The 10,400-nt window shown below is 36.5% G+C and overlaps 1 protein-coding gene and 2 pseudogenes across 3 annotated transcripts; 1 reads left to right on the top strand and 2 right to left on the bottom strand.

Moving 5' to 3' along the window:
* The first annotated feature begins 2,509 nt into the window (after positions 1-2,509).
* LOC143602445 (protein BASIC PENTACYSTEINE1 pseudogene) lies at positions 2,510-4,993 on the top strand (annotated as a pseudogene). Its single transcript, XR_013147844.1, has 2 exons — positions 2,510-2,629; positions 3,953-4,993. The product of XR_013147844.1 is annotated as a protein BASIC PENTACYSTEINE1 pseudogene (transcript).
* Positions 4,994-5,687: 694 nt separating this feature from the next.
* LOC143602443 (putative clathrin assembly protein At1g25240 pseudogene) lies at positions 5,688-7,119 on the bottom strand (annotated as a pseudogene).
* Positions 7,120-8,510: 1,391 nt separating this feature from the next.
* Positions 8,511-10,350, bottom strand: LOC143602442 (65-kDa microtubule-associated protein 6-like). 2 transcript variants are annotated; one of them, XM_077079543.1, is made up of 5 exons: positions 10,218-10,350; positions 10,056-10,129; positions 9,881-9,955; positions 8,913-9,275; positions 8,511-8,697 (listed from the first exon to the last, which is right to left on the bottom strand). In XM_077079543.1, exons 2-4 carry the CDS (start codon positions 10,125-10,127, stop codon positions 8,937-8,939), a joined length of 486 nt encoding a protein of 161 aa, XP_076935658.1. In that variant the 5' UTR covers positions 10,128-10,129; positions 10,218-10,350; the 3' UTR covers positions 8,511-8,697; positions 8,913-8,936. The 2 variants fall into 2 exon arrangements, with proteins under 2 accessions (XP_076935658.1, XP_076935659.1); XM_077079544.1 differs by having other exon boundaries at positions 8,511-8,710; positions 8,918-9,275.
* Positions 10,351-10,400: the final 50 nt, after the last annotated feature.

Raw genomic sequence — 10,400 nt, 5'->3', positions numbered from 1 at the left:
TTTTTGTTTAAAATATAATAGCTATTTATAAAAATTCTTCGGATATTAAATACCCGAGTATTTGAAAAAGGTTTCATCTGATAATAAAATATTTTTAGTAATTTTAGAACTGGTCCATCTTCTTGTAGCAAGCATTTAACTTTATAAATAACTCTAATTCATTTATGCTACTGCTTAATTTGTTTACCTGTAATGTGGGAAAAATACGTCAGCTATGTGCTGGTGAATACGTTGACTATAAAACATGTTATATACTTAATTATTCTCTACAGGCATCTTATGACCAACTCGTCATGGCAAAGAGAATAATCAAGATCAGAAATTATGAATTACTATTATAAATTCAAGCTCAACTCGAAACCGCTCAGCAAACACCGCAACGTTCGAGTACTTAGCAACTACCCCTATACACAAGACAATTCCCCACTCGAATATTACTTAGATTCAGCCCATCATGGCGGAGGGATGACCGGGTGTGGCGTGGTGTGCCCGCCGACTAACCACATATGTAAGGATCTAGATAATGTATGTGATAGCCCGAGGGTTGCGGTTACTTTTGTTTATAAAGTTTTAGAGATACATAATTCCATGTAAACTTTGTTATATACTCGTTTAAAGAGTTGTAAATGTTCGAGCGTATTCACCTTAGTTATGATCGGTGTAGTTCACTGATTTATGTTTGAGTATTACTTCGGACCTCAATCAATCAATCAATCATACCCAGTAAAATCCCACCGACAGCAAAGCTATAAGTAGGGTCTGGGAAGGGTGGGATGTAGGCACACCGTACCTCTATCCAAAGGAATAAAGAGGTGGCTTCCAGAGAGACCCTCGGCTCTAAGTACATGTGTATGAAGCAAAATAAAGGAAATCAAAGTTTAACAGCTATATAAAAACTACTGCTAATTATAATAATATTAATAATAAGATCACAGTTTAACAGCTATATAAAAGCTAATAATAATTATAATAATAATAATAATATATGTAAGGGAAATACCATTATGGTATGTGACCTAAATAAGTTAAGTCTAAGCCCTAAGGTATTCAATTCTCTCTAAAAATCCTTAACTTTAATTCTACTTCTCCACGAATTCCTATCCTCAACCATGTCCTCGGAGAGGTTTAGGTCTATCAAATCATGCCTAATCCTCTCATCCCAAGTCAATTTCGGTCGTCCTCTACCCCTCCTCCCCTCTATAGTAATGTTGTCTACGGATCTAACAGGATTCGTCGTCAGTCTTCTCTTTACATGTCCAAACCATCTCAATCTCCACTCTCTTATCTTGTCTGCTATGTTCGCCACCCCTAATCTCTCGCGAAACACAACGTTTCTTATTCGGTCTAGCCTTGTGTGCCCACACATCCAACGTAGCATTCTCATTTCTGCTACCTCCATCTTCCGCACTTGTGCCTTCTTGATGGCCCAACAATCTGTTCCATATAGCATTGCAGGTCTAACTGCCACCCTATAGAATTTTCCCTTTAGTTTAGTCGGGAAACTCTTGTCGCACAATATACCTGTGGCTGCTTTCTATCTACACCATCCTACCTGAACTCGGTGGGTCACATCACTGTCTAATTCCCCATCGCTCTGTACAAAAGATCCTAAATACTTGAACTTCGTTACCTGCGGGACCACCTGCCCTTCAATTGTGATCTGTGCGTCTTCATTGTCGTTTATCCCACCAAAATCACAGTGGAGGTACTCCGTCTTAGATCGGCTAATCTGTGCGTCTTCATTGTCGTTTATCCCACCAAAATTACTTCGGACCTATATTACGATAATAACCATTTGTAAATAACTAGATCAACGATCTAGTATTAGGTCTTTATTTTGTTTTGCATAGCTTAAGCCTTGACAAATCATTAATTAATTTGGATAAAACATTTAGACATGTAGTATGTTTATTTATCAATCATATGCTACGATTCTTCTTCATGAAGAAACGTCGTGTTCATGTTTCTTCTTTTAAAAGAAATGTCAATTTAACCATAATTTTTGTATATAAAATTTTATGTTCCTTGGTCATGAAGAAACATTAGTTTAACTATATCTCTTGTACGTAAAACCTTATGTGTTCTTAATCATGAAAACCACTATTTTAATTATAACCTTTGTTTATGAAAGACTAATGTCAGCCTAACTACACTTGGAAGAAAACTCGTTTTAACCAATACCAAATCGATACTCGTTTTAACCGACGAAAAACATCAACAATAAGAAACTTAATAATTAATAAACATTTCATCCTATCGTGGTATCGTAATTGTCAAAAGAGAAAAAAGGTGTAATCACCATAGTAACCATGTTAATTTGATGACTATTTCAAATAAAAAAAAAGTTAAAAAATAAGCACTTGCGAGTAGCAAAAGAATATAGTTTTAAGACTTTGGGATTGGATCAACATGTGCGGCAAGTGCAAGCAACCAAACACAGTCACAGACATGTTTCCTTATTTTTATATTATTAAAAAGAATATTATTATTATTATTATTATTATTGTTTGATAGAACCCAACCCAACCCAACCCAACCCAACCCAACTCAAAACTAAACTTTCATTTCCTTTCTCTCTCCTCTCTCCGGAAGACACCATAACCCTAAAAATACTGTTTACCCACACCAAGTAAGTTTTCTCTCTCTCTCTCTTTCTCTCACATATACATACATATATATATAATATACATACACACCCGCACACACGAACTGTTGTTTCTCTCACCTTAAAAAAACATTTGATCTGTTTAATGTTGTTACAGCTCCAGATCTGAACATTTGATTGCATATGAATCTGTTTGTTATTTTTGTATTATTAATCTATGATATATATATATATAAAGGGTTTGAATTTATATTGTAGATCAGTTAATTTTTGTCACATTTTATTATAGATCTGGTTTTTTAACATTAGATTTCAGATCTGCTTTGTAGAATTTGGGGCTTTTTTTTAAATGAAAATAATAAAATAAATTTGTAGCATTAGTTTTGAATTCTATTGATGTTAATAAAAGTGGGTTATTGGGGTTATTGAAATTGTTCATCGGGTCTACGGGATCGAAGCTTTTAGGCCTTGATTGTTCCGCCATGTTTAAATTGGATCGTTAACCGAAAACCGACCAAACCGAACCAGAATTTACCAAAACTGAATAAACCAGAAATCGTATTAACTAAAAAACTTGGTTTTTTAAGGGAAATTAATTAAATCAAACCAAACCGAACCGTTCATATGTTCATTTATTTCTAGCTTTTATTTATATCTTTGTTCTATATATTTCGTGTTTTATATCTTCATTTCATGTATTTATACAACAATTTTGTGTATTTCTAAGCAAAAGTTTCGTTTTGGTTATTGACAAACTAACTGAATAAACGAACTGATTATCCAAAACCGGTTGGTTAATAAATTAGATTAACTGATGATTTCGGTGCACACCCTTACTGCATGCTGCTGCAGAGACACGGTGAGAATGTGGTTGTTACGATATTGGTATGATACCGTAATCTGCCCAATTGGACATTGAAACATGTTCGGTTCGTTGTTTTCTTGATTATTTAACTTAAAACAAAAATTAATGGTTTTTTTTTTCATAAAGTAAATAAAATTATTTAAAATTTAATTCATTTATATTAAAAAAACAGCATTATTAATAAAAGTAAAAAAAGGGGGGGGGGAAAGCAAATAAAATTATCTTGGGTACAAAAACCAAAAATTTTAATAGCCTATGTAGTTTCAGGATCAAATACAAAGGCTTCTTAACATGAAAACAGTGAGAACCAGTCATCGTTAGTTTGGATCAAATACAAAGTCTTAGTTTCTCTTTGTTATTATAAGACATTGCTTATGTATATTAGAAATTGTTTGTATTCCACTTCATTTGCCTGGATGTTATTACTCATATTAAAACATTAATCATTTGATCTTTTTGTTGCTTATTTTCATGAATATTAGTTGCAATGGATGATGATGGATTGCGAAATTGGGGATATTATGAGCCATTCAAGGAACATCTTGGTCTGCAACTCATGTCACCAATTGGAGACCCTAGAGACCAGAAACCGTTCCCGATACGCGAAAATCCCGTCATGATTAACCCGAATGTATCAACTTACCACCATCCGCACACACGTGTGGTGTCCGACCCGCCTCTGCCCATGAATTACATGATGCGAGACGGGTGGATTCAACGCGAAAGACTCCTTCATATGCTTCCCGGTAACAATAACTTTCCCGTCCTTCCGAGTACTTCAACCTCTCATTCGATCCACATGGTCCCGCCACTCGATTTATCAAAAGATCCTGTCATAAACAATGTAGTTGTCGGTGAAGATACCGGCGATGTAGGCGGTGGCGGTGATAGTGGCGGAGATGACGGTTCTATCAAAAAACGAGGATCGACCAGCTTAAAACCCGTGGGACCGAAGAAACAAAGGAAACCGAAGAAACCCGCGTCTACACCGAAACAAAACGTGAACCATCGAGCGAAAACTATTAAACGAAACATGGACGTGGTGATAAACGGGGTGGATATGGACATTTCGGGAATCCCGATACCGGTGTGCACGTGTACGGGTGCGCCACAGCAGTGTTACCGATGGGGGTTAGGTGGGTGGCAGTCAGCGTGTTGCACCACGACTATATCAATGTACCCGTTACCGATGAGTACTAAACGTCGTGGTGCGAGGATCGCCGGTCGGAAGATGAGTCAGGGCGCGTTTAAGAAGGTTCTAGAGAAGCTTGCGTCGGAAGGGTATAGTTTTGCGGATGCGATCGATTTGAGGACGTATTGGGCGAAACACGGGACGAATAAGTTTGTGACAATAAGGTAGGTTCTTAAGGAAATGAAGTGGTTGCTGGCTGGTTTGTTGTAAGGTGTATATATGTCTTAGGCTTTGTTTGGAGGTTTACTTCTTGTTTACTTTTTTTTCGAGGTTTAAGCATTTTCGGGGCGGCTGGAACGGTTTAATTTTAAGTTTTTTTTTTTTTTTTTGGTTATGGGCAAAAAAAAATGGCAATGCCTTGATGAATTTGACAGTAGATTTATTGTTTATGAACTCTTTTTTATCTTAGTTTGGTATAATTTAAGCTGACATTGTTGTTACATGCTAGCTTGGGCTATGGTTCGATCGAGATTATGCACTTGTGTGTGATTTGGTCATGTTTATGATAGGCTTGTGGTTATCAATAGCGTTTTGAAAGACGAATATATTCATTCGGATGCATATTTGATTAACTGGCTTATAAGCAATTGTTTGGTTTGTTATAGTTTTAAGTCTAGGGGTGTTAAATGATTTTGATTGCGGGTTGACAAATTGAACCAAGTCGGGTATGTAACCGGATTTTTATCAGGTTTTTGATTGGTTCGGGTTGCGTATAACTGGGTTGGAACAATTATCAAATCACAGTGTATGAAACCGATGTATAACCGGTGGTGTATGGAACCGGTTCCTTAATACTCGATGCAAACGCAATTCCAACCCGACCCAAATAGTTTTTTTTTTTGTATGATAAAAAAGCATTTTTAAAAGTAAACGATCTACCCAACCTCTTGAGTCGACCGAATATGATTTGCTTAAACTAATGTATTAATCGAGATCATTCACACGCACGTTTTGATATGAACACATTCGTTATCGTTGTAGGGTAATCAACAACCTTTTATAAGAAGCATAAGTTCATTCGCATATATATTTGATCAACCGGTTTATAAACAAACAATCATTCCGAACGTTATACAATAAGAGAACTGAAGAATCACGTCAAACTTCGAGACCAACCGCTATTTCACCGAATCATCTTAGGTTACACCAAGCTGCAATGATTCAAGCTTTTTAGCAACGTCCTCAGCGGATACAGAGGATTTACCCTCTCGTGTTGGACTCGATTGTCTGGATTCACGTCGACTCGCAGCATTTTCTATTATTTGCTCGAGTTCCTGAATATCGTCATCACGGATACGCACGATTCTCGGGCTTTGAACCGCTTTCGCAACCCCGAGATCTCTACAAAAATCTATGTACTGAGATAGAACTTCAGCCTGTGATGACGCTTTTTGCAAAATCGAGACTGCAGCTCGAGCCTCGGTTTTGCCAATCGAGTATATCCTCACGAGAACCGCAGCAATCCCGTTACATACTCGACTATAAACATCGTAGATCTCGAGCACAATACAATTCATCGCCTCGAGAACCAAAGCGTTCATCATCTTCTCGCCTTTCGGTTTGATCTCGAGCAACATATCAAGCAAACCTTGAAGGTTTTCCAAATATGCTAAATGTTGCATCATGGACCATTGTTTTGGTCTTTCTTTGTGTCCCCTTCTAAGACTTCCTTCTTTCTTATCTTCGGAATGTTTCGCCAAAAAAACCATTTTTTTACTGAGATACGTGTAATACGTGCGAATGAACGCTTCCTGTTTTGCATATTTGGTCTTCGGTCTTTAAAATTCGAGAGATCAAAAGGTAAACGGCCAATCTTATGAACGGCGGGGACTTTGCATGTAAAGACCCCATGCAAAAGCATGAGGCCTTTTAATGCCACTGTCCATGTGCGGGTCTTTTCCATCCTGGTGGTCAATGCTGACATCACAGGACGGATATAATGACCCGACACTCGAATCCATGCAAATATGAGTTGGGCGCTTCGGTAATCAACACGTGAATTATCGTGATTGGTGGCTTTTATGATAGCAGCCTCAATCTCGGGATTCCTAGATGATGAACGAGGGGTAAAATTAGCGATTAAAAGACTCCTGGCGTCTTTAAACGCGTTGGAAGCTCCTTTGAGGGTCCACATTATTATTTTTTTCTCGTTCTTTCAGTTCCCTTTGTCCCCGCCACCGACCACCGTTTACGGTTTTTATTTTCTTGAATCAATGCCCGTTGTGTTTGAAGTTTTTGTTTGTGATGTTTCTTATTCTTATACATCAAATGCTTGTGTTCCTAGTTTTTCTCAGATTTTATGGTGTACGTTATTTGCGGTTATCTTTATTTAGTAAATAAAGAAATTAACAGTAATATTTTGAATTTTGACTGGTTTTACTCCGTTTGAATTTTTAATGCAAAGTTTATATCCATAATTAGTAAACCGTTATATTTTTCAAAGTGGATCCTTTAATTATCTAAATTATCTACAATATTAAAGTTTTAGGAAAATCATCAAAATGATTCACTTTTAACAAAGTTTGCATAACAAATTAACTTATGTGATCATATAATATTGTATTCAAAACCGCGACATGGATCATATTATTTTTGTCGATTGTCGAATTTTTATATGATTTGTAGATTTTACAATAAGGCGGGGGGGGGGGGGGGGGGGGGGTTGTTTTTGAGATTTCGATCAAAAAGTGTAGATTTAGAAAGAACTAAAAAATATTATGGTCAAGTTATTCTACAAATTAGAACAAAAATGAGAATGATAAGAGTGATTTTTAGTCAAATAAAAAACCCCTCAAGAAAATATAATGAATAAATAAAGCATAACTTAAAATTTAATAAAAAAATGTCTTGTTCTCAATAAAAAACAGAAGAAAAAAAAAACACAATGGTAAGTAAAAAAAGTCGTTGTGTCTTTTTGTTTATCATTGTGTTTTGTGTTTATTTTCATCATTGATTGTGTAATTTTTACATTAACATTGTGTCTTTTTTTCTTTATATTGTGTTATAAGACTCAACATTATGCTATATTTTGTTCGACATTGTGTTATATAGAGCACTCTATTGTGTCTTTGTTTAGTTATAATTGTGTCTTTTGTTCATTTCGTCAATGTGTCTTTGATCTCGTCACTGTGTCTTTTCGTTAAACTTTTTTTGTATATTTTTTTAAAAAAAATTTGAACGGGAAAGACGCTGGAAACATTTTAGTATATATTAAATGTTTAGTTATCCTTAAGCATACACATCTTAACCAAATCCATGCATAATCTAACTGGTTTCGTTTGATGGTCATAGTCGCACTTGTTTGAAGGGGTTTTTCGATACCTATATAAACGCCTCACCCTTATTATGGATCATAAACACAAACAAACTCACCACTTATATGTCATTCTATATACCAGAAATACAAACATGTCGCTATAAGCATAAGCGATTGTTTCATCGTATGTTGGAAGGCAATTCACAATTAGTTGTGGCACATAATATATAAAGACGAATGCGAAATTGTTTTAAGAACAAAGATTACTAGCCGGTCTAGCCCTAGTTACAGCATGTTTTAAGTTTCAGTACTTGAGGCAAAATCAACGAGTTAGTCAGCTTCTATTGTTATGTACCTAATAACATGAAAAGGTAATCACCATGTTTTCTACATTTTACAAAATAACCTCGGCCCTCGTAAAATCACCAGCCCACCAGCGATAAAAGCCAGAACTCACACCGCCACCAAAACAACCACCACCAGCCAACGGTAAAATGCAGAGATATCATATTACAAGTTATTGGCTTTTATGAAACCGCGTCAAAGATGACCATGGCCATCATACACAATTACAAGTAAACTGCCAAAAAAAACATCATACAAATCCTATTTATATCCATATCCACCACACTCTGTTGCTAAACTGTCAGCTGCTGTTCAAATCATAAAAAAAAACTAGTGTACAACCCAACCCAACCCAACCCAACCCTTCAAATATTCACATCCGTTCCGAGCATCCGTTTCTACTCCAATCAACACACACAGCACAAGCTTCCTTCCTGCTGCACCAACCGCCACAAATTATTATTTTTCGTTTATTCAAATCTTTCAAATGAAAAGATGCGCGCATAAAGGGATATATTATTAGAGCGTATAGCTATCGTAACATTTCTGTTATATGTTATTGGCTTTTGTTTTCAGATCCTCAAGTCTTTGAATAACTAAAATATTCAATTATACAATGACAAACATTAATAAACTATAAAAATAAGACATACCGGTTAATGTTTTCAAAGATTCAGCTCTGAAGAGGGGACCCAGGCTCAGAACCGTATACAGATGAAAACGATATCGTGTCTTCTTTGGGTATAGCCACAAAGTTTAACGGGGCGGTGGTTAACCGTCTCATTTCCTTGGCGTACCCGTTCTGACGGCCTGAATATGAACGGGGGGTCATGGGCTCCATTGTCGGACTTGCAACCGAGTTTCTGCGAGGCTGTGGGGTCATCAACCCATTTCTGTTTCCACGGTACCCGTTACTCGGCATCCGAAAACTGCTGGCTCGCCTCGGGCTGGGCTTTGACCCATATATGGATTCCCGTTCTGTAAGTTGCAAGTCTTGAAGCTTCTTTAGGTCCTGTGCAAGAGTAAATGAATATTAATAATTGTATAGCGTTCTTTTTTTCTCATACGTGAAGGAGGCGCCAAAAACGGGCTTTTTAGGTGGTAATTATGACCCGTTTACTTTTGAATCAGTTGTGTTTTATCAAAAACGAGCCAAATGCACTGCATAGGAAAAATACTAGCTAAAAAGTGGATCAGGTCAAATGACTATCATGATTAGGGGTCGGTTCTGGGGTCAAACCGAAATATCGGTTTTAATTTTTAAGTTTTTGAAAACCATTCGGTTTTGTCTTCTACAGTTTTTCCAGGTTTTGGTTTGGGTTCGGTTTTACCATGGGCCCAAAATAATTAATTTAGGTCTAAAACTTTGGGCCTAAATCTTTACATGAAAAAACAAAACCGAACCGAAAACTCGGTTTTTACGAAAACATAAAACCAAGTGCTCGGTTTTTGTTTGGGTCCAGTCATTTCGATTCGGTTTCTTCGGTTATGGATTATTTACTCAAAAAAACTGATATAAAAAGAAGTGTATGCAGGCCAACCCATAGTAAAATGGCCCGTTCCAACCCGCTACCCAACGGCCTGACCCGTTGACCCAAAAACAACACAATAATTTACCCTGAATCGCTTCTTTTCCTCTTCTTTCTGTAGTCTCGTTAGCTTATATTCCTCCAAAATCGTCACCAAACGAACCTACACAAAACATTTAAACAAAATCAACATATGGGAAAATAATAGCGAAACAAAATGTCAAAAACAAGATTTTATAAATATGTTGCATAAGAAAACTCACCCCGTCGTAAAGAAACGACTGTTTTTTATCAGCTTCCCACGCGAGTGTCTTAGATATTAGATTGTCAACCATTGCTGTTATTTGGTAGATTAATTAAAAAATTACTAGAAAACATGAAATGGATAATATTATAACTTATAAGCAAATGAAGAATGCACGTACTCGGAATCTTGTTAACAGCGATCCGGGCCCGTTCAGCCCGTTTTAAACTAAGATGGGCTCCCCTTCCGGCACTATACCTGTTTTGATCCTAAGGATGTATAAACAAAAGTCAAAGTAAGTCAACAGCTATAACTTTAAATATTAATTAGAAAAAATTTCACTTTTCATCCTTCAACTAAAGAA

Source organism: Bidens hawaiensis, unplaced genomic scaffold, assembly GCF_021521415.1.
Source record: "Bidens hawaiensis isolate Kalapana, Puna unplaced genomic scaffold, B.hawaiensis_p1.1 tig00058933_1, whole genome shotgun sequence".
In the NCBI taxonomy this organism is placed as follows: domain Eukaryota; kingdom Viridiplantae; phylum Streptophyta; class Magnoliopsida; order Asterales; family Asteraceae; genus Bidens; species Bidens hawaiensis.
This window is presented reverse-complemented; position numbering and strand designations above follow the sequence as displayed.